The sequence below is a fragment of the Ochotona curzoniae genome, unplaced genomic scaffold, assembly GCF_017591425.1.
Source record: "Ochotona curzoniae isolate NIBS_2020 unplaced genomic scaffold, NIBS_Ocur_1.0 contig_4148, whole genome shotgun sequence".
NCBI classification, from domain to species: Eukaryota; Metazoa; Chordata; class Mammalia; order Lagomorpha; family Ochotonidae; genus Ochotona; species Ochotona curzoniae.
The window spans coordinates 947,583-972,529 of NW_024466146.1; the positions used below are offsets into that span (position 1 = coordinate 947,583).

The following is a 24,947-nucleotide window of genomic DNA, read 5'->3' on the forward strand; positions in this document are numbered from 1 at the left end:
GAAACAGCCGGATTGTTCAAGAGTCAAGTGACTCTTTTTTTTATTATTATTTTTAATTTTTGTTGGAAAGTCAGACATACAGAGAGGAGGAGAGACAGAGAAAAAGATCTTCTGCCCGATGTTTCACTCCCCAAGTGAGCGCAATGGTCGGTGCTGCGCCAATCCGAAGCCAGGAGCCAGGAACTTATCCAGGTCTCCCACACGGGTGCAGAGACGCAAGGTTTTGGGCTGTCCTCAACTGCTTTCCCAGGCCACAAGCAGGGAGCTGGATAGGATGTGGAGCTGCCAGGATTAGAACCGGCGTCCATGTGGGATCGTGGCACGTTCAAGGCAAAAACTTTGGCCACTAGGCCATGCCACCAGGCCCGAGAGTCAAGTGACTCTTGCCTCTAAGGAACAAAATGATGATATGCTTGGAAAGATTATGAAGACTTCTATTTATAAACTGAGGCTGTAGGGTGCCAACTGTGTGATAATATGTGTATACATGCATGTATGTGTATATACATATATACAGTAGACTGGTAAAGTACCGATCCCCAGAAATGTAAGCTTACTCATTAAACCTTTTTAATCAATTAATTAATTGGAAAATCAGATCTACAGAGAGAAGGAAAGCCAGAGAGAAAGATCTTCTATCCACTGGTTCACTTTCCAGGTGGATGCAATGGCTGGAGCTGAGCTGATCCAAAGCCAGGAGCCAGGAACCGGGAGCTTCTTCTGGGTCTCCCACGCACGTGCAGGCCCAAGGTTTGGGCCTTCCTCTATTGCTTTCCCAGGCTACAGGCAGGAAGCTGGATAGGAGGTGGAGCAGCTGGGATAAAAACTAATGCCCATATGGGATTCCAGCGCATGCAAGGCAAGGACTTCAGCCACTAGGCTACTGTGCTGGACCCACATTAAATCTTTAATTAGAAAATTGTTACCTAGCTTCATCACTCCAACAAAAATTCCCCTGCTTCCCTATTTTCCTATTACTAAAGTTTTGTGGTCAAGAGAGAAAAAATCCTTATAGGGAGATGTAAGAGACCAAGATAAGGCAAATAAATTCTGTATAGTTGTCCCACATCAATCTTTGGCACACAGCATGCATATGACTAATTCTTAGCTGTGAAATCATGCTAGTAATAGCCTGTATTTAGTGCATTTTCCTAACAGCATTTATTTTTGGTATACGGGAAGATTAATCCATAATATTTGAAAGACTGGGGGGGGGGTGTAGGCTGGCGCGGTGGTGCAAGTGGTTAAGGTCCTCACCTTGCACGCCCGGGATCCCATATGGGCGCCGGTTCTAATCCCGGCAGCCCAGCTTCCCTTCCAGCTCCCTGCCTGTGGCCTGGGAAAGCAGTCGAGGACGGCCCAAAGCTTTGGGACCCTGCACCCGCGTGGTAGACCCGGAAGAGGCTCCTGGCTTCGGATTGGCATAGCATCGACCGTTGCGCTCACTTGGGGAGTGAATCATTGGATGGAAGATCTTCCTCTCTGTCTCTCCTCCTCTCTGTATATCTACCTTTCCAATAAAAAAATAATAAAAATAAATCTTTAAAAAAAAAAAAAAAAAAGAAAGACAGGGGGAAAAATCCCACAAATGTGGTAGCTCCATTTTCTACTTTGTGTTTTAAGAAGACTAAATCTGTGATGCCTATGTCTGTAGGATAGGAGAAATATACTGATAAACCACATTGATATGATAACTAAACTGGAAAACAAAGCGGGAGATTCAGCAGAAGGCATTAATAGTGCTAAAGCAACGGAAATCAAAGATGGCAGAGTTGCTGTAGGTCTCCTAGCTTAATTAGAGACAAGTCCCAAGACAAAGCCTCACAATGAGCCTATTTTATCATTGCTATTTTGTTTTTTTAAGATTTATTTATTTTTATTGCAAAATCAGATATATACAGAGAGGAGGAGAGACAGAGAGAAAGATCTTCCATCTGATGATTCACTCTCCAAGTGACCACAATGGCCAGTGCTGTGCCGATCCGCCGATCCAAAGCCAGGAACTTCCTCCAGGTCTCCCCGTGGGTGCAGGGTCCCAAGGCTTTGGGCCATCCTCAATTGCTTTCCCAGGCCACAGGCAGGAAGCTGGATGGGAAATGGAGCTGCCGGGATTAGAACCAGTGCCCATATGGGATCCTGGTGCGTTCAAGGCGAATTCAGCCGCTTAGGCCACAATGCCGGGCCCTATCATTGTTATTTTCTTAAAGATTTATTCCTTTTTATTGGAAAGGCATATATAAAGAGAGGAGGAGAGACAGAGAGGAAAGTCCGATGGTTCACTCCCCAAGCAGCCACAATGGCTGCAGCTGAGCCAGTCCAAAGCCAGGAGCCAGGAGCAGCTTCTGGGTCTCCCACGTGGGTGCTGGGTCCCAAGGGCTTTGGGCTGTCCTCATTGTTTTCTCAGGTCACAAGCAGGGAGCTGGTTGGGAAGCATGGGTGTCAGGATTAGAACCAGCGCCCATATGGGATCTCAGTGTGTTCAAGGCGAGGACTTTAACTGCTAGGCTACTGCACAGGGCCCCTGCAAAGGGGGTTTTAAAAATCAGTCTTTTGGGCCCGGCGCGGTGGCGCAAGTGGTTAAAGGTCCTCACCTTGCCGCCCGGGATCCCATATGGGCGCTGGTTCTAATCCCGGCAGCCCCGCTTCCCTTCCAGCTCCCTGCCTGTGGCCTGGGAAAGCAGCAGAGGACGGCCCAAAGCTTTGGGAACCTGCACCTGCGTGGGAGACCCGGAAGAGGCTCCTGGCTTCGGATCGGCATAGTATCGGCCCGTTGCGCTCACTTGGGGAGTGAATCATCGGACGGAAGATCTTCCTCTCTGTCTCTCCTCTCTGTATATCTGCCTTTCCAATGAAAAAATAATAAAAATAAATCTTAAAAAAAAAAATCAGTCTTTTGGGGCCACCAATATTGTAGTTCACCAGACCGTGACTTTGACATTCTACATGAGCGACAGTTTGAGTCCTTGCTGATCCACTTCTGATCCAGCTCCTTGCTAAGCATCTGTGAAAATCAGTGCAAGATAACCCATGTGTTTGGGCCTTGGTCACCCACAAGAGAGTTCTTGGCTTTGACCAGGGAAAACTCTGGCTGTTGCGGTATTTGGGGAATGAAAGAACAAATGGAAAATCTCTTTCTGTCTCTTTTTCTCTCTGTTAACTCTGCTTTCAAATAAATATATAAACAGGGCACTGCACGGTGGCCTAGCAGCTTCAGTCCTCACCCTTAAAGTGCCAGGATCCTAGATGGGCACCGGAGGAAGATCTTCCTCTCTGTCTCTTCTTCTCTCTGTATGTCAGACTTTGCAATAAAAATAAATAAATCTTTAAAATACAAATATGTATATTTTAATCAGCAATTCTTAAAGAGAAATGCTTTCATTCATGTAAAAGAGGCTCAAATATTACAGAGTAATTTGTTGTACATTTGTAAAATAAAACAATCACATTTCAGCTCCAAATTGCTATTCGCTTGTTTTTCCCTTCTATTTTATTTTTAATTTTTTGGTACAATTCCGTAGGCTCAGGATTTCCCCTACCCCTTCCCCATATTCCCTTTCCCTTAGCTATCCATTTTTAACCAATTTTAACTAAGAATGTCTGGATTAAGAGAGCCGAGAATAAATTTTGATATGGAAGTTTTTGTGCTCAGGAGCCTCTGTAAGAAGGGACCTACACTTATCTTGCGCAGGGTAGAGGTTGTGAGGGTGAAGATTACAGTAGCTTTATTGCAACACAAATGATGCTCTTGAAATTATTTGTGTAATTTTCGAAAACAGATAGTCCAGTTCAGTTATTTGGAGGTCATTAGAAAGGGCCAGATAAGCATTTTATCAGAAGCCAGAAAAACTAGAAAGCAAGGTCATAAGAAGGTCTTGTTTTTTCAAAACTTCACTACATTTCAGATGCTTCACTAACAGCCTCAGCCTCTACGTGAGAAAAAATGTTCCCATGGGACGCCAGGCTGCTTTTGCACATGAGGAAGTGAGGTCTGTTACATAAGTGGGAAGTGAAATGATTTGCTCAAAGTCAGTTTCCTGGGTTCTCCCCAGAACATCTAATTCATTCTCTTAAACTATGAGTGAGACAGATTTAGGTAGATTGTTGACAACGTAGCTACTCGATGGAAGCTGAATTTTGAAAATCGGTTATGAATAAAATATATATATATATAACTTGAATTGATTCAATAAATTAACCTTGTCCTCTTAATATAAGAAGAAACAAATCCCAAAGCTTAAAAACTTCTCAAAACATCCACATTTGAGTATTTCCATTCTGGGGGACCTGGGCCTTTTGAGTAGTGTTTAAGACCCTGATTAGGATAAATTCCATATCAGAGTACCTAAGTTCAAATCCTGACCCTGACCCTGATTCCAAGTTTCTGCTAATGCAGCGCCTGGGAGGCAGCAGGCGATGGGTCAAGTACTGGGTCCCCGCTACCTTTGTGGGGGATCTGGGCAGAGTTTCCAACTACTGGCTTTACCTGGTCTAGCTCCAGCCATTGTAGGCACCTGTGTGTGAACCAGCAGGTACGAACTCCTTTTCTCTCTCCCTCCCTCCCTCTCTGCCTCTCAAATAAATAAACGCAAATTATATATATATATATATATATATCTTCCAGTTCTTGTGTAAACATTATTAACTCCCATAGTTTTAGCTAATTTTCTTCTAGTGGTCAGTGTTTGTAATTTGTCTGCTACCTGTTGTCATTTTTGGTAATCAGAACTGAGCATATGTGCTCCAAACTCTTAGGGTGAACTTCAGGGAAACATTTACATTATTTAAAAGGAGTTCCAGTGATTGAATTAGTCCCGCAGACTGATAAATTTTACAAATGCATAGCTATTCTTCATAATTCTCATTTGTGAGGTGTGGCCAGTTTTGTAAGACTATATTTGTACGATGATAGTTAATTGTTATTTTATATCTTATCTGTTTACTGATAATAGCTATCCAGTCTACATAGGCTAAGAGATCCTGAATAATAATCCTGGAATCTACATAGCTTAATGTAAAATTTTCCTTTTCTCTCCCAAGCTACATCAGTGCAGGTCAGTGAGGAATATGTTCAGTTATCAGGAACACAAGCTAATGAAGACTGAACCACACTGGTAACTACAATGTCTTGAGCATTTGGCCTTTCTACTGGCTTTGGCAGGGAAAAGGCAGCTGCGTTATACTAGTGGCTTTTCTGTGCTTTGGTCTGGAAATGATACACATTACTTCATGTACAGCCCATTGGCCAGAACTTAAGGCAAAGGAGCCAGGAATCTGTGGGAACAAATGATAATGTTTGACATTTGCGGATCACTCGTGTCTCTGCCACGCATGTCCAAGTCGCCAAACGTTTTGTCAGACACCTGCCTGCTGACTGCTCCTTTCTTCTTCTCCCCGTGGTTCACCTGTGTCCCAGCTACATGTCTAGTCTCACCTTCTCAAGGACCTACCAGAGTCATAGATAGGAAGGGATGACATACCATGATAGTTCTGGAGCTTAGTATTTTTAAAAATATTCTTAATCTTTAATTTTTATTGGAGAAGCAGGTTTGCAGAGAGAAGGAGAGACAAAGATCTTCCATCCGCTGGTTCACTCTCCAGGTGGCCACAATGGCTGCAGCTGAGCTAATTCAAAGCCAGGAGCCAGGAGCTTTTTCTGGGTCTTCCACATAGGTGCAGGGTCCGAAGGCTTTGGGCCGTCCTCCACTGCTTTCCCAGGCTGTAAACAGGGAGCTGGATGGGAAGCGGAGCAGCCAGGACATGAACTGGCACCCATATGGGATCCTAGCACGTGCAAGGTGAGTATTTAGCCACTAGACTATTGTACTGGGCCTGGAGCTCAGCATTTTAAACATTGGTACTATTCCTTTTAGCTCAGCTTTTCTTTTTTTAAAATTTTAATTTTAATGAGTTTTTAACAAATTTAATGTAGTCGTTAGATAGAGTTTTTCTTTTTAAAGATTCATTTATTTTTTATTGGAAAGGCAGATTTTCAGAGGCGAGAGAATGAATGATCCTCCATCTGCTAGGAGCCTCTTCTGGGTCTCTCATGTGAATGCAGGGGCCCAAGGACTGTTTTGGCCAAGCTCTGCTGCTTTCCCAGGTCACAAGCAGAGAGTTGGAGGGGGAAGTAGAACAATCAGTACACAAACCAGCACCTCCATGGGACGCTAGTGCTTACAGGTGGGAGATTAGCCTGTTGAGCTACTGTGCTGGCCTCAGTGCAATTCTTACCATTATATTTCTTTCTCCCTCCCCGTCTCCCTTTCATTTTTTTTCTTTTTTAGTTTTTGAGATAACATCTTCTAAATTTACATAACAGTAAAAAAAAAAGCTTAGTGCTCAACTAAATCAGTTTAATGGATAAAAACCCAAAAGATCCTAGTTTAATGAGACTATAGATAAGGGGGCTATAAACGATATTCCATTGTAGCAGTTTCCAGTTTTGTGCTCTTGTTTCTCTTCATTTTACACCTCATGCCTGATGCAGTTTTACTACTACTACTTTTGAAATTTAGTGCTTTAAGATTGGTGCAAAGAAGTAGACTGAGGTTGAACTGAAGACTACCTGGGAATATTAGTTATTAATAATTAACTATTGCTGAGCCCAGTGCAATAGCCTAGTGGTTAAAGTCCTTGACTTGCATGTGCCAGGATTACATATGGGCACCGGTTTGTGTCCAGACGGCCCCACTTCCAGCTCCCTGCTTGTGGGATGGGAAAGCCGTTGAGGATAGGCCAAAGCCTTGGGAACCCCGCGCCTCATGGGAGATGCAGAGGTCTTGATCTCTTCTCTGTGCAAATCTGATTTTCTGATACAAATAGATAATAAAATATTTTAAAAAATAATAATTAGCTCTTGCCATGAGTTATTGCTTCCATTGGCTTCTGCATCCATAACCAGCTTGGTGCCAGTGGTTACCGTTTTCACATCGAGCCTGTTTTTTCTTCTGTTGGGCTAGAGGCCTCTCAACTGAATCTCGTTTCTCTCATGCCTTTTTCTGAATCAGTCCCCATTTATCAGTGTGAATGATTTATTCAAACTTTAAATCTGATCATGCTGTGCCCTCTCCTTAACATTATTCTATGGCTGCTCAGTTCTTCTGGATGAGACCCAAAATACCTAACACAGGAGCTACTGCCTGGCTCTTGTCATTGTCCTCACAAGTCTCAGGATCTGGCAATGGAGTCCTTTTAGCTCTGCCATAGACGTCAGTTTCTTCCATGTTTCTCAAGTTTTATATTTTTCCAAAGGATTTATCCTCCTTTATTTTATACTGTTAGCGTCTTGGCTTCCTCACTGCAAATTGTTCAAACACTTAAACTGTATTTCTTTTCCTATGTGTCATATTTTGCAACTCCACATACCAGATTTTGCTGTCCTTATATATTTGTGGGTTTCACACCTGTGGATACAATCAATCAGAGATCAAAAATATTTCAAAAAGTTGCAACTGTAGGTAGTATGTGTGGACTTCTCCTTGTCATTTTCCCCTAAGCAATACAGCGTAACTATTACTGATGATGTATTTATCTTCTAGGAGATACTATTCAAGTGCATTGGTGTAGAGGTTATAAGCAAATACTACTCCAGATGACGTAAGAAGCTTGAGCATCCACAGACTTGAGCCTGGAGGGTGGTGGTCTGGGAGTCATTCCTGCAAGGTTATCAGAGGATGACTCTACCTGATTTTTAAATGTGTTTTATTTATTCTCTATCTTCTGCTAGAAGGTAGAATGAAGTTCCAAGATCTTTGTGCTTTAATCACTAATGGGCACATGGGAAATATTTTATAAATTATTAGTTGAATAAATGAAGACATTTTCAGTACAGATTTGAATGTAGCAGACATTGCAATTCTGACAATCAAGAGTTGACTAACAATAAAGCTGTTCACAGGGCGATAAGATTAAGGATATAAATGTTGGACTGGGTTAGGGGACGTGAGTTCAGTAGTTTGAACCTTTAGAGTATACACTTGAGTTAATACTTTCGTACAAATATGAGCTAAATTTAAAAAAAAATTTATTTAAATAAATAATTTAAATAAAATTTAAAAATATTTCCTGGTTTTCCCAGGAAAATTTATGATCAAATTTCTCTGTATTTCCTCCTCTTTTTCAGTATCTACTTTCCTTTTGGATAACTCCCCAAGCCAGATAAGCTATCCCTTCACATTGTTTCTCTTTCACTAACAAATGGTTACTAGGTTAACTGTTAGCAAATAGGTTACTAGCAAACTCCTACTGAATTTGTAAATGGGGCCTGGTGCTGCAGCTTAGTGGCTAAAGTCCTCACTTTGCACGTGTCAGGGTCCCATATGGATGCGGGCCTAATCCTGGGCCTCCCCACCTCCCATCCAGCTCCCTGCCTGTGACCTGGGAAAGCAGTCAAGGATGGCCCGAAGCCTTGGGACCCTGCAACTGCACAGGAGTCCTGGAAGAAACTCCTGGCTCCTGGCTTTGGGTCAGCTCAGCTCCAGCCATTGTGGCCACTTGGGGAGTGAATCAATGGACAGAAAATCTTCCTTTCTATCTCCTTCCCTCTGTATGTTTGTCTTTTCAATAAAAATAAATAAATCTTAAAAAAAAAGATAGAAATGACCATCAGATTAATGTGAGGAGAATGGAGGTGCCTATAATTTGATAAGGGAAAAATTCCTCTTTTCTTCTTAAGGATATATTTATTTTTCTTGGAAAGGCAGATTTAAAGAGAGAAGGAGAAACAGAGAAAAATTCTCCATCTGCTGGTTCACTCCCCAAATAGTATCAATGGCCTGAGCTGACCTGATCCAAAGCCAGGAGCCAGGAACTTCTTCCAGGTCTCCCACGTAGGTGCAGATTCCCAAGGCTTTGGGCCATTCTCAACTGCTTTCCCAGGACATAAGCAGCAAACTGGATGGGAAGTAGTGCAGCCGGGACATGAACCAGTACCTATATAGGATCCTAGCGCTGGCAAGGTGAGAATTTAGCCACTGAGCTATTGCGTTAGACCCTGGAAGTTCCTCTGTTGAAGACAAAAGAAAACATGTATGATTTGATATGATTTTGGTGCAACTGGAACACAAAGGCATCTCAGGCAGCAGCTTTACCCATTCTACCATATTGCTGGCCCATAACCATTCCTTTTTCTTTCTTTCTTTTTTTTTATGTGCAGAGAGAGAGAGGGAGCGAGAGGTTGTCAAATTGACGTATTTATGTTTCACTTGTTGGTCACTATCTAAATAGCCAGTTATGGGCCAGAAACCTTATCATGGCCTTCCCTGCTGGCGGCAGGACCCGAAGCATTTGAGCCATCAGCCACTCCTTTTCCTGGTACATGGGGGGGGCGGGGGGGTAGGGGAGAGTTGGATAGGAGATGGACCAGAAGGAGTGAAACTTGTACTCTGATGCAAGTTGCCCATCTTCCCAGCAGCAGCTTACTGAGTAACAACACAGACCCCTGCTGCTTTATTTTCAGATATTTTAATAATTTTCAGTTTTCCAGTACTATACATAATGCTATGATGGACATCGTTGCCTATCTTTGTGAATATTTCCTTAGGGCAGAATCCTAGAATTCCCTAGCTAGTCTTAGAGTATTATTTTTTAAGAATTTTCACTCATTTATCCTATAAAAGAATACATCTTTAAGCCTATTGTTCAACGTCTACTCACGTGGCTTCCACTTGTGCTCCGACCAGTAGAACCCAGCAACGTGGACAGGGAGAGGGTCTGGGGATGAAGCACCCACAGGAGACCAGTGATGGTAGAAGTTTCTGCCAAGTCTCTCTTCATTGCTCCTTCACCTCTCCTCATATACTCTTCCCTCCCACATCCTAATTTAGGCAGGATATTGGAAACAGATAAGTCCAATTAGCCACAAGCCCAGTTCTTAGCCATCCTGCCCAGCTCAACGGAGCGCTAATCAACTCCTTAGCCCACAATACATTTCTTGGTTCATTCCCTAACAGCCAACACTGGGGCTAAGCCAAATCAAACCTGGCAACTGGAAACTCATTCTGGGCATTTCATGTGGATGGCAGGGATCCAAATACTTGGGTGAGCACTAGTTAGCCTCCCCGGTCTGCACTGGCAGCAAGGCAGCAATGGGAGCTGAAGCTAGGAATCAAACCTAAGCACTACCTCTAGGCCAGGAGTCCATGCCACTGTTTCTTTTGTTTTACTTTTTTTAAAAAAGATTTATTTTGTTTTTATTGGAAAGTCAGATATACAGAGAGGAAGAGAGACAGAGAGAAAGATCTTCCGTCCATTAATTCACTCCCCAAGTGGTCACAACGGCTGGAGTTGAGCTGATCTGAAGTCAGGAGCTTGGAGCTTCTTTCACGTCTCCCATGCGTGTGCAGGGTCCCAAGGCTTTGGACCATCCTCAACTGCTTTCCCAGGCCACAGGCAAGGAGCTGGATGGGAAGTGGGGCCATTGAGACAGGAACTGATGCTCATATGGGATCTTGGCATGTGCAAGGCGAGAACTTTAGCCACTAAGCTACTGTGCTGGGCCCCCTGTGTTTCTTTAAAACAAATATTTATGTTCTACAGATCAGTCCTCACTTTATCTACTTATGTGTCCTTTACCTGATTTAATCAATATTAGTGAATGTTTGCCATAGTATCTCTTGCTTTTTAACTCCAAAGAACTAATGCTATTAACATACTTTTTGTTAAAGATTAATTTATTATCTTATTTGAAAGGCAGATTTTATATATAGAAAAGGACAGACACACAGAGAGATCATCTTGTATTTATTTGTCCGTTCCCCAAACAGCTGCAGTGGCTGGGGCCAGGCCAGTTCAAGGCTGTGAGCTTTCCCATTTGTGTGCAGGAGTCCAAGAGGCTGGGCCGTCTTCATTGCTTTCTCAGGTGTGTCAGCAGGGAACTGGATTGGAAGTGGCACAATTGGGACTTGAACCAGCACCCATATCAGATGCAGACCTCACATGTGGAGTCTTACTACACTATGCCACAGTGCCTGTCTTATAAGCCTTTAATATATATATATATATGCATATATATGTGTACACACAAACACATATATACATGTACATATATGTTTGTGTATAAAATCAGAATTAAGGAGAGAGAGAGGGAGAGACGGAAAAAGAGAAGCAGAGAAAAATCTTGCGCCAACTAGTTCATCCTCTAAAGGGACACAATAGTTAGGGCTGGGCCAGACCAAAGGCAGGAGCTTCATCTAGGTCTTTCAAGTGGATGGCAGGGGCCCAAACACTTGTATCAATCTTCCTCTTTTGCCTTTTCTCCCACATTAACAGGGAGCTAGATTGGAAGTGGAGCATTCCAGTCTTGAATGGGTATGCATCTGAAGATCTGGTATTACAGATGGTGGCTTTACCCTCTCTGCCACAATGCTGCCTCCAATATTAAGTCTTAATAGGATTTAGCAACAGTGATTTTGCCTTGAAATGGCTATACTCCAGTATAGAATGAAATGACAGGTGCTCTTTTAAATATATAACCCACTGTGCCACAATGTTGACCCCCTTCATAAAAATTTTAGACACATATGGAGAAACAGAGCTTAGAGAACAAATGATATGATCTTGTATGTACTCACTGGAAGGAAGCAGGGCTCAGTGGTGCACATACGCAATGAAGAGTTCTTAGAAGACACGGATAGAAAAGTCTAGAGTGAATCCAATTAATGTATGAACCATGTCAGTCCTTTTTTGAGCTCTCCGTGCTTTGGGGAGAAGCTGGGGTTCATGGAGAAGCCACGGCACAATCAGGATGGAAGGCACAGGTGATTTATTTTTTCTTGTTCTGGAAAGAGTTTGCCCAAACACAGGTTAGCAAAAATTTCAAAAATGAGGTAAAAGATGGCTCAATAGATCCAAGTTCCAAATACAAAGCTCTTTTTATTTATTTAAGTTTTGCTTGCTTTAAGGAGGCAGACTTAAGGCTGCATTCAGGTCCATAGGATGTCAGGGAGGTGGGTGCCCAATTTCATTTTCTTTGTGCTTCATGGCTGGGTTTTTTTTTCTTCTTCATGAATTTATTTATTCATTTTTAAAATTTATTTTATGTGATACAGTTTTATAGGCACTGGGGATTCCCTCCACCCCTCCCACACCCTTCCCCCCATAGTGGATTCCTCCACCTTGCTGCATAACCTCAGTTCAAGTTCAGTTGAGATTCTTTCATTGCAAGCATATACCTAGCATAAAGTCCAGCATCTTATTGTCCAGATAAGTTCAGTAGCCTCTTGGGGAGACCTTCTCTGGTCTGAAGGTAGAGCTAACAGAGTAAAGTTCCGGTCAGTTAAAATCCCTAACAAAACATCAGCATCAATATACAATGTTATGGAATTAATTGACATAGTATTGAGTAAACAATATGTTAAAAATAATGCAAGTTCAATTCTTTAAAACATCTGGGTTGAGACAGTATCAATGACAGGTTCAAAAAATAACAATCAAGCAAAAATTACAGGTTAAATCAAGGCAAACATGTGGTATCTAACCTTTTGGGATTTGCTCATTTCCCTTAGCATTATATTTTCCAGTTGGGCCCATTTAGCCACAAAGAACTGCATTTTGTTTCTTTTTTAATAGCTGAGTAGTATTCCATGGAGTAGATGAACCAAAGCTTTCTTATCCAATCTTCTGCTGATGGGCATTTCGTTTGCTTCCATGTTTTTGCAATTACTGATTGTGCTGCTATGAACATAGGGATGCATGTTGGTTTGTCGTGAAATGGGTGTTTTGGATATATTCCTAGGAGTGCTATTGCTGGGTCATATGGTATGCAGATTTTGAGTTGTTTGAGTGTTCTCCAGACTGATTTCCATAAAGGCTGTACCAACTTGCAGCTCCAGCAGCAGTGGAGTAGGGTTCCCTTTTCCCCGCATCCTTGCCAACAAGTGTCGTTGGTGTTCTTGTTTATGTGGGCCAATCTTACTGGTGTTAGGTGGTACCTCATTGATGTCTTAATTTGGATTTCCCTTATTGCCAGGGAACTGGAGCATTTTTTCATATGTTTGTTTGCCATTTGGGCTTGTTCCTTTGTGAAATGTTCCCGAGCCCATTTCTTGAGTGGCTTGTTTGTTTTGGTTTTTTGGTTGTTTTGGAGTTCTTTGTATATTCTGGAGATTAGCCCACTATCTCCTACATAGTGCGTGAAGATCTTCTCCCATTCTGTGAGTTGCTTTTTTACTTTGCTGATTGTTTCCCTTGCTGTGCAGAAGCTTCTTAGTTTGATGAGGTCCCATTTGTTTATTCTGTTCTTAACTGCTATTGCTTTTGGCTTCCTTCTTAGAAAGTCAGGACCTACTCCTAGGTCTTGCAGGGTATTTCCAACATTTTCTTCCAAGAGTTTGAAGGTTTCTGGATGTAGGTTTAGGTCTTTTATCCATGTAGATTGGAGCTTAGTGTATGGTAACAGGTGTGGGTCTATCTTTTTGTGTCTGCAGGCTATCAGCCAGTTTTGGGTTTTTCTTTCTCTTCACAAGGATCCCTCGATCTTCCCAAAGGAGACTATATTACATCCCATTTCTCAGTGTAAGCCTAAAGATTAAACACTAAAATAACTTTGTTATTTCAACCTGGAAAGATGTCACACAGTACTAAATTGGCTATCTATGATTTTTTTAAAAGTCTTTTTGTTTATTTTTATTGGAAAGGCAGATACACAGAGAGAAGGAGATATATAGAGACAGATCTGCCAAGCACTGATTCACTCCCCAAATGGCCACAATGGCCAGGACTAGGTCAGGCTGGAGCCAGGAGCCAGGAGCTTTATTGCCATCTCCCACATGAGTGCAGGGTTCCAAGGGATTGGGCCATCTTCTTCTACTTTCCTGGGTCATAAGCATGGAGCTGGATGGAAGTGGAGCAGTCAAGACATGAATCAACACCTATATTGAATACTTGCATGACAGTCAGAAGATTAGTCTGATGTGCCACCATGCCAGAAAGAGATCATTTATCTACTGGTTCACTACCCAAACGCCCACAAGAGCCAGGGGTGGGCAATCCAAAAGGCAGGAATCAGAAATTTCGTTTAGTCTCCCACATGGGTGGCAGTGACCAAACACTTGAGTAGTTGTCTGTTGCTTGCAAGGTGCCTTTGCAGAAAATTGAATTGGAAGTAGAGTAGGTGTAATTCTGGCATTCTAATACAGAATATGAGAATTGTACCGTGCTACAACACCTTTATCCTAATTATTACTTAATAATCTGCATACGATCCCTTGTCTCTTTCTAATCCAAGGGCCATGCATTGTCAGTCTTTGAATTCAAAGGAAAGACACAGCCCATTAAAAATCATAGTACTCAAAAAAAGTTCATAGAAAAATGAAATTGGAAGATAAGTATATTTGGATCAAAAATTTTTAAATCCATGTATAAGGAGGCTTCAGAAAGTTCCTAGAAAATGTGTATTATGAAAAAATGACAATAGATTAGTAATTTTTTCACCCAAATGAACTCATTTATAAAATCCATTTTCATATTAGCAGGGAGTTGGATCCAAGTGAAGCGGCCAGAACATGAACCAGGATGATGACATTACGGGCAGCAACTTTACTCACTGAGCCATGACGTTGGCCTTTTCCACAAACTTCTTGCAGTATCGTTGAATATAAGTGAATATCCATTATTCTCTGATATGCAGTTATTCTGTCCACCTGATTTGTGTGTTGTTTCCTCCATTCTCTGGTTGGTAACTCCAGGGGTTTTCCCAAGTTAGAAGACCCCCTATTCTTGGGCTTTTGGCATTTAGAATAGTGGGGGTTATTTTATGCTTGGTTGCTTTGGTAGTCTTGAAGTCTATTGAACAAATATGCAGATTTTTTTTTCTAGTAGCAGCGTTGGATATTTCCTGTTCTTTAAAGTTAGGCTTGGCCATGTGACTTTGTTGGCCAATGACATATGAGTTGAAGTAAAGCACATTGTTTCTGGGTGGGAGATTTTCAATTGCTACAGAAAGATACTGCAGCACCAGTAAGTAGATGTTATAATCTCCTCTGTGGCAATCCTTTAAAATTACTTCTTTCTTTCTTTTTTTTTTTTTTTTTGAGATGCAGACAGAAAAAGACACTGGGGCAAGGCAGGCTAGAGCTAGGACCTGGGAACTGAACCTGGTCTCTGCCTGGACCCAACCATTTGAACAAATCATCTGCTGCCTTTTAGGGTGCATATTAGTAGGAAGCTTTAATGAGAAGCAGAGCCAGGACTCAACACCAGGCATTCCAATAGGGGTGCTGGCATTCCAAACCATGTCTTAACTTGCTGCATAGCAATCTTGAGAGGATGTGTCTCCAGTAATTTGGGGGCCTCTGTGACTGCAATGAACAGAGTTCATGCTATGGAGTTATTCTGACTGCCCAGATCCACCTTGTAGGTCAAACATAGTCTCTCCTAATTGAGGTAACACTGGTGGTTGCCAGCTCCCTGATGTGTTCCTCTCCAGGGGTCACTCCTGGTGAGAAAGAATCATCTTGCTCAAGCTCACCTTCTCTTCCCTGCTTGCAGCCCACATGTAGTCACTGTTGATATGAGTTTAAAACATCCGGAGCTCCTAATTATAGGACGGTACTGAAGATCCATCTCAGTTCCAGAACTCCCTGCAGGACTGGCTGAAACCTCACTTGCATCTCCTGCATTCCCTCAGCCCTGGGTTCTTCAGGCAGTTCCCACAGACATGGATTTTGAAGAGTTTACCAATACCCTCCTGCACATAGATCTCCAGCGTTTCAGAGTCTGTTTCCTGGTGGACCCCAAGGGGGACAGACCCCTTGATAACCACCAACATGTAACCAACATTGTAACATGTAGGAAAGCAATTTTTTTTTTTTTTTTTTTGGCAATAGGCTGCTACTTGGGGGATGTTATTAGTAACCTAACCCATTCTGACCAGTTAGTTGCAGACCTCACCTGCTCTGCAAATTCTTTGTTTTCATGTGAGCAGAACTTGTATTGTCTTTCTTGTGTAGTCTATAAATAGTAGCCAGTTCCAACTCTTCTTTGATATTCTTTCTCACTGTGAGTGGACAATCATGAGCCAGCTGAGACATTACAAGGACAACAGAAAAAGAAAAGGGCTGACTGCCTAGTTGCTGTCACTGTCATGTGTCTTTTCTCATGTGTTTTCCAAGACCTTTTCCTTCTTTTTGATATCTTTATCACACATTCATGACATATATGAGAGTATTTAGTGTTAGGAAATTTTTATGATAATAATTAAGTACTCAATTCCTAATTTGGTAAACAGTAGACGATCAAACAATACATTTCTGTATTGGTAACCTATACAGCCCTTTTGTTGGAGTGCTAGCTCTCCTTTAAAGCCAAATGATAAAAACAATTTATTTGTTACTTCAGATCTTACAGGCAAAACAAAATATAGTAAAAAAAAAAAAAAAGCTAATGAATCAAAGCATACTCTTATTTTTTTAAAAAAGGATTTTACTATATGGAACATTTTTTTTTCTGCCTGAGGGTAAGCGGCATAAAAATATTTCAACTCAAGAGTCCTAGAATCCTGGGTTGGTATTATGACAACCCCTAATTATGGAAAATATTTAGCAGGATAACAAAAACCAGTCTTAGGAATGTGGAGATTTATGTACAGCAAGCTCGGATAAAGAGATAAAAGGGGGCTTGACCAAGCAAGCAAAGAATATGGCTTTTGGAGTGGGTTTATGAATGTATCTTTAGAATGGCCCCTCACCACAAAGAAAGACCAGCTAAAGTAGTCTTCAGAATAACCTCCTGGGAGATCTTCACCTCCGAAGATCGCCCTCCCACGCAAATTTTCCACCTCGCAGTAGAGAATTAAACCCAGACTTCCGATCATGGCGCCACAGACCTCACCTTCTTCCCTCTCCCCCAGCAAAATCCCACCCAAGTTGGCGGATCCCGCAGGGCTCCCCTCCCCTATCCTGGTTGCTTGGAGACAGACCAGACTTGCAAATGGCAAAAAAAAAAAAAAAAAAAAAGAAAGAAAAAAAAAAAGAAAAAAAGAAAAAAACCCCACGCGTACGCAGGAGATCCTAGAAAGCGGCAATAGCGACCGAACCTGCTCTGTGTTGGGGATGCGAAGAAGACCCTAGGTCACTCTCTCCCTCAATTTCCCTTTCCCAGGTCCTAAGAGGCCCCTCATGCCCCGGCCTTTGTGGGTAAAGGCTCTTCTTGGAGAAGTGGAAACCACGTCGCACACACGCACACACACAGACGTGCACACACGCAGGGCAGGCTCTATCCTTCTCAGGGAGTGTTCTTCCTGGCCTCGCTTCCTTGAGAAAATCAACTACCCCCAGTCGGCTGAGAGGGGCTCTGAGTCTGGATGCTTAAGGTTGCAGGACGCCCTGCAGTGCACGCCTAAGGGTGGCTATCCCAATTCCGGCTTTTGTTAGTGAGGGGAGCTCAGAGGAGGCCAAGGTCTCAGGTTCTGGGAACGACGGGTCCAACCGGATGCTTTGGCCAACGGAGAGGGAGGGTCCGGCCCCAGAAAGCAGGGGTGTGTGTTGTGTGTGTGTGTGTGTGTGTGTGTGTGTGTGTGTGTGGTGGGGGGCGGATATCTCTGCCAGGCTTCCCCTCCAAGAGTCTCCGCGAGACACCTCAGCTGGGCTAAAATCACGGGGATCGGAGAGTCTGGCTGAATGCTCGGACAAAAGAGGAGGTCGCCTTCTCTTACACATACACCCCGAGCCATGTATTCACGCAGGGACGGGATGCGCGTACGTGTGCGTGAGGGTAAAAGGCCGCGGCTGTCCGGCGGCTCGCCAGCCCCACCCTGCCCTGGGCGGCTGCAGGGAGGACAGCCACGCCGCGCCAGGGCCTCCCAGCGCTCCGCCAGCCCCGGGCGAGGGGCGGGGCAGGGCGGGGCGGCGAGCGCGCACGCGCAGTGTGGGCCCCGTCGCGCCGCCGCCCGCGCTGCACCACAGGCCGGAGACAGACAGGCCGGGAAGAGCCGGAGACTGAGGCGGCGGCGGCGGCGGCGGCGGAGGCGGGGCGACTCCGGTGACCGGGAGTGCCGCAGACGGGCAGCTGCGGCGACTCCCCCCTTTGTGTCTGGTCCGCTTGGAGCCACCGGGAGTGCTTCCCGGAGGGGTGCCGCGGGTGTCTAGCCGCCTCGCTCGCTCACCCCTCCACCCCGGCCACCGACATCCACCCTCCCGCCGCCCCCCGCCCTCGGCCCGCGACGCCCGAGCTCCGCCCGGAGCCCAGAGCTGCGGGGAAAGCGAGGCGGCGGTGGCGGCGGCGGCGGCGGCGTCGTCGTCCCCGGGAAGGGGCGGGGGGGTCGTGATTCGCTCGCCGGAGCCATTGACGGGAGAAGACGAGGCTTTCATGCTGGAACTGACCTCAGGCAAGCTCGAGCTTCTGGAATAAAAGCGAACGGGAGAGGCGCGCACGCAGGAGGGCTGCAGAGGGGCCGCCTCCCGCACCTCCCCTCCGCGAGCCGTCTCGGGGCGCCCCGGCCCTCCCTGCCCCGTCTGCCCACTCGTCTCGTCCCCTCCCCCGCTCCCCGGCGCCCCTCGGCCCGGGCCTGCCCGACCCTCCCACGACTGCTGGGTCCAAGGCGTGAAGGCTGTGTGGGAGCTGGTTCGTGGAAGCAGGCACCCTTTCCCATCCAGTGGACGGAGAGGATTTGCTCGCGGAATCCGAGTGAGGGAAGCACCGAAGCGAAACTTTCAAAAGGGACTCCTGCCCTCCGGGAGCCGCGGGCGATGCGACTCGGGCCGCCGGCCGCCGCCTCCGCCCGCCGAGCGTCGCCCTTCCCGGCTGTCCAGAACTTGTTCTGATCGGCGGCGCTCCCCTTCCTCCCCCCGCCGCCTTCGGATCCCCGCGCCCCACCTCTCTGCACCTTGGATATGTTTGCTCCCAAACCTGGATATTTTTTTGATATCGTGAAACTACGAGGGAAGTAACTGCGGGGCTTTCTTGTCGGCTGCCTGCTTCTCTCTGTCCTCCCCACCCCCACCCCCCACGGACATGCCTTCGGTTTGGGGAGCGCACGCACCGGGTCCTAGGCGATCGAGCACCCCCCAGGCTTCGGGGAGCCGAGGGAAGCGAATCGCTGCCGCGGAATGAAAGCTCTGCCCGTCCGTCCTCTCCTCTGCCATTCGTCCTTTGAGACTGCATTGTGATCGGGGGCGGGTGCCGGAGCCGTCCGACGACGGGGGAGACCAGCCGAGCCCCCCACGCCCGTCTTGCCTACTCGCCGACCGCCTGCCTGCCTGCGCTCGGCCGAGCCCGGGATGCCTCCCTCGCGGCCGCGGCCCCTGCGGGTGCCCTGGCTGCTGGGGGCCGTCCTGCTGGTCAGCACCGCGGCCGGTGAGTAGTGGCGGTGGCGCGGCCACTTCCCCTGCCGCCTGGCGAGGGACGGAGCGCGCGGAGGCCGAGGCCTGCGCTGCTCGCCCTCCGTCCCCGCGCGCGTGGGGGCTGGAGCGGCGTGGGTGGGGGGCACCCCGGAGGACCCCCGCGCGCCTTTCCCACTCCTGCCGGGGAAATCACCTTGGGGTTGTGTGTGTGTGTGTGTGTGTGTGTGTGTGTGTGTGTAATTTGCAACCCACTCCCATATTCCCCCCAAGCCGGCCGTGGGGAGAGAAAAAGGGACATATTGGGTGTGGTATCTTGACATTTTTAGCTGTGAGGTAATGCCAGAATTAAAAATAATGTTTTAATCAGCAGTGAACGGCGTCTATTATGAGATCTTTGGAGCAGAGCTTGTATTTTTTTTTTTTTTAATATAAAGAAACAGTTTTGGTTTACAGCGAAAGGAAATCAACTGTCTCTCGAATCTTATTTTTAGATTTAGATCGCTCTTGGGTAATCCATGTTACTCTCATTATTCAGAAACGTGACTCAATGCCTAGAATAAATGTTGAGGACGCCAGAATAATAGAGATTCTTGATATATTGTATAACACTGTTTATTATGATCACCAGGATTATTTTGTTGCCAAGTATTTTAGCGGTCACACAGCCGTCTGGACGCTCACATGTGCTATGCTTCGGGAGTTACTCTTGGGCATACAAGTGTTGTGATAACTTCACTATTAGTCACCTGGCATCGGTTGGCTTTCCTGTCATTGCGAAAACTTTGACCTGACACGGGGCTTCTAGGAGACTTGAGAGTGCCTTGCACTGTGGCTCATCCTGAAGGGAAATGGTACCGTGCTTTCCTCTAGATGTTTTCTTGTTAGTTCCCAGACACCTGAGGACAGAAAACCCTCATGATCCGTTTGCAGTTACTTTCTGAGGAGCCTTTGGTGATTGATTTTTAGGAATTTTCAGGAGCGAACTCTCCTTACACTTCTTAAATGTGCTCTAGGGTGGCCAAATGGAGTATGCACTTCAACATAAGAGAAGGGCCAGATGATGGCTTCTCCATGACTTTTGTTTTCTTCTTGTGAATAATTTTCACGTTCAGTAAGTTTCTCATTGCTGTGATAACACAGAATGTACTTAATTCCATTTATAAGTCTGCACTGGGAAAATACTAAAAAAAACAACTGAAGTTTTCCTTTTGTTCTTTTGATATTATTAATATCTTATTAAGTAATACCTACTGTTTATGATAAATCTATATAGTTGCTCTAAAATGATTTGAACTTTTGAATGAAATGTATTTTGAAAGTGACATTTTAGTATATATTCTTAAATCATTACAATTCCTTTAGGAACAAAAACGAATGTGTTTATTCCCCTAAGTTTGTATTACATTAGCTCTTCAAAATTTTCTAGCCTTATGCCATGTTGCTGTATTGTGAAATACAACCAGTGAAAAAGGCCTTAAGCTTAGCAGCCCTTTCTTAGCAGAAATCTCAGAATGTTTTTGTTCTTTGTTTTTGACCTTTTTAGAGCATATATTTCCATTTATAGTGAAATGCTTATCATTTTGAGGTCAGAACTACAAAGAAGACAAAAGAACTAATGATTTTTGAATAAATTATTTCTATTTGACAGATATCCTTAGAATAATGTCCCTTGAAAGGAATAGATGAAAAGAATCATTGCTTAAAAGTGGTTTCCTTGTTTGTTTAGTGTTACATAGCATCTGAAATCTAAATTTCAGGATTGTAACTACAATACTAATTGATAATTTTATTGAATGCAAGTTATGTACCAACAACAAAATATTTGAATAACTTTCGATATATTTTCTCTCTTGATCATTGTGATGGTTCTGTGCTGAGGGTTCTTGTTTTACAAGAGGGAGGTTAAAGTACAGAGAACTTAAATAATCACACGCCGAATTTTGGAGCTAGGATTATAGTCTGCACCCTTGCCTAGTGTATTAATGATAACAACAGCACAGAGACAGCAACAGACAACTTTTCACTGTAATTGGGAACTTGAGATGGAAATGCCTTCGCCAGACCAGCCTTTAAAAACAAGCATGGGTACTTAGTGGATATTGGTACAGCACTTGTTATGCAAATATCATAATTTGGAATGCGTAAAAAACTTTGTTTAATGTGGGAGTGGCTAATGCAGTCTCATTTGGTGATAGGTGACTAGAAAGGACCTGTGTAGATGTACAGTACTTTTTGATGGAGTGATGTAACCAGACAGGTGCAAATTGAGCGACCGAACAAGAAAAAAACAGTACTGGAAGACTGAATGATGCTAAATCCCACTGTGGAGTCATGGATAAATCATGTCTTTTGATTCTTTTCCATTAACTCTGGATTCCTTCATTCTAAAAAGAGTTGATAGGCAGATTCTTAAAACTCATGAGAAAAGAGACGTGCTGGTTTGGCTGATAGGTGAGTTCTTAATTTTTGTAATAGAGTAAGCACAAATATTTAAACATTAACATTTATAATGCATTTGAAATAATCTACTTGTTGGAGTTTCAGTTTTACAGGTATCTCTTTCAAAACAACATTGTCCATGAAGGGAGATTCATTTGTTTAGTTAGTGCTCTTGAGCAGTTAGGGAACATTGTTGAATAACTACAAATTTAGTCATTTTCACCTTTTTTTTTTTTAAAGATTTATTTAGAGAGAAGATCATTCATCTGCTTGCTCACTTCCCACATGGCCACAACGGCCGGAACTGAGCCCACCAGGAACCAGGCGCTTCTTCCAGGTCTCCCAAGTGTGTGCAGGGTCCTAAGGCTCTGGGTGGTGCTCAACTGCTTTCCCAGGCCACAAGAAGGGAGTTGGATGGGAAGCAGAGCCGTGAATTGGCACCCATATGGGATCCTGGTGTCTGCAAGGTGAGGACATTAGCTGCTAGGCTGCCATGCAGAGCCCAAAGATCAATTTTTTTGAAAATATTTTTTTAAAGACTTTTTATTTGAAAGAAAGAGTTACTGATAGAGAAGGAGAGGCAAAAAGAGAGTGAGGTAGGGAAGGAGGCAAGAAGGGAAGGAGGGCACGAGAGAGGCTGGGGAGAGAGCAGTTCCCCCTGCTGGTTTACTCCCCAGATGGCTTTAACAGCTACTGCTGGATCAATCTGAAGCCAGGAACTAGGAGCTTCATCTGGGTCTGCCATATAAGTGCAGGGTTCCAAGGCTTTGGGCTAGCTTCCACTGTCTTCCCAGGCCATTAGCAGGGAGCTAAATGGGAAATGGACCAACTGGAACTTGAACAAGCACCAACAGAAGGATATGGCACCACAGGTGGAAATTTAGCCTGGTACAACATGGTATCAGATCCTTAATATTTATTTGTTTGAAAGGCAGAGTTAGAGAGAAGGGGACAGAGAGAAAGAGGGAGAGAGATACTTCTTTATTTTTTTTAAAGATTCATTTATTTTTTAGAGATGTTTCATTTTTTTATTGAAAAGGCAGACTTACAGCGAGAAGGAAAGACACAGAGAAAGATCTTCCATCTATATGTTCACTCCCCAAGTGGCCACCATGGCCAGAGCTGAGCTGATCCAAAGGCCAGGAGCCCGGAGTTTCTTCCAGGTCTCCCATGTGGTTGCAGGATCCCAAGGCTTTGGGTCATCCTCTACTGCTTTCTCAGGCCATCAGCAGAGAGCTGGATATGAAATGGAGCAGCCAGGACATGAACTGGCACCTATATAGGAGCCTAGCACATGCAAGGTGAGGATTTAGCCACTAGGCTACTGTGTCAGACTCTTTTTTTCTTGATGATTTATTATTTTTATTGGTAAAGCAGATCAGCTTTATGGAAGAAGGAACCACAAAAATCTTCTGTCCGCTGGTTCACTCCACAAATAGCAATAATGGCCAAAGCTGAGCTGATTAGAAGCCAGGAGCCAGAAACTTTTTCCAGGTCTTACATGAGGGTACAGAGTCCCAAGGCTTTGGGCCATCCTCGAGTGCTTTCTCAGGCCCCAATTAGGGAGCTGGATGGGAAGTGGAGTGAACTGCCACTCATACAGGATACTGGCACGTTCAAGTTGAGCATTTTAGCCAGTGAGCCATTGCGCTAGGCCCAAGAGATCTCTTCTGTCTGCTGGTTTACTCCCCAAATGACTACCGTGGCTGAAGCTGGGCTGATCTGAAGCTATGGGCTAATGTGGTTTATCATAACAGCAGCCCCAAATGATTTTCTAAAAAATTATTTTATTTAAAATCTAGAGAAGAGCGGAGATCTCCCATCTGCTAATTTTTACCCAAAGATTCACATTGGTGAAGGTTGGGCCAGGCATAAACTGGGAGCTGGAAGACCATTTTATGAGTATCAGGGACCCAACCACTTGATTCATGAGCTTTTGCCTTCTCGGGTGCATATCAGCAGGAAGCTGGAATTTAGAGTGGAGTGAGGACTTTAATCCACTCTGATAATGGGCTGTAGGTGTTCCAAGCCATGTCTTAACTTCAAGGCCAAAGCCCACCCTTAAAGACCAACATTTTAACAGTGAAAAAGAAGAAAGTGAATATTGATCTCTGATGTATAAAATCAAATGGTGAAAGGTAATGAGTGAAGTCAATAAATAATTGGTCATCCTTTTGATTTTCATATCTACTCAGAAATAACCTTGCTATTGAATATTAGTTTTATATTTGTCTAGGCCCCTTTGCTGATAAAGAGGGTAGGATTTATACCTTTAGTTGTTTTGTGATGGGTTATATTCCAATCTATATAGGTGTGTAGGTGTTTAAAACATACCTACTGAGTGAATAATAAAAAGAACTTGTAGCCAGGAAATATTCTAGGATTGCTTACTGCCTCAAATGACGTGCTGGTAACTTAATCTTTCTGTGTCCAATTTCTTCAACTGTAATGTGCTTTAAGTGGTGTAATGGGAAGACATCGTCCGTAAGTTAAGGAATCCTGGATTCTGTGTAATTTTGCACTTGATCTTAGCCAAAAGGCCGAGAAGCGATGGGTTCTATGTAATTCTGGACACATAGGTTAGTTAACATAGTTTTGTCAGGTCTAATAATATGAGTTTGGACTAGGTCATATTCGAAATGTGCAGATTTAACAAGTTAGTTTTTCGAAGAGTGGAGTTACCAAGAAAGAAGAGCGAGAGAGAGAGAGAGAGAGAGAGAAGGAGAGAGAGAGAGAGAGAAAAGAGATTTTCTATTCACTCATCTGAAGCCAGCGGCCTAGAGCTTCTTTTAGGTCTCCCATTTGGGTGCAGGGTACAAGTGTTTGCCGTTTTTTTTTTTTTTTGCTACTTTGCCAGGTGCACTAGCAGGGAGTTTGATGGGAAGTGCAGCAGCTTGGACTCAAACTGTCATCCATATTGGGTACTGGCACCTCAGATAGATGCTCAGTGTATTATGCCATGACACTAGTTCCCAAGTTTCTTATTAGAAATAGGTAAATTTTACTTTAGCAGATTTTGATGAGAATTTGTTGGTAAAGTATAGAAGTATGTTAGTGCTAAACTAATTTAGACTAGATAATGTTTTGGCTTTAATAATACATTAATATTATGTGGAGCCCTCCAGATACACATTGCATATATTAAATTTTAATCTACCAAAGAAAAATTGTATTTTAGTTTGACCAATACCTGCTAGAAAAGAATAAATATGAATGATATCATACTAAGAA

At 44.0% G+C, this 24,947-nt stretch overlaps 1 protein-coding gene across 1 annotated transcript in view; it reads left to right on the forward strand.

The window, feature by feature from the left end:
• The first annotated feature begins 18,288 nt into the window (after positions 1 to 18,288).
• Positions 18,289 to 24,947, forward strand: part of BMPR2 (bone morphogenetic protein receptor type 2) — a 112,832-nt gene continuing 106,173 nt past the window's right edge. The window contains exon 1 of the mRNA XM_040984455.1: positions 18,289 to 19,290. Coding sequence (XP_040840389.1) covers positions 19,215 to 19,290 — 76 coding nt within the window. The 5' untranslated portion in view covers positions 18,289 to 19,214. The remainder of the gene's footprint in view (positions 19,291 to 24,947) is intronic.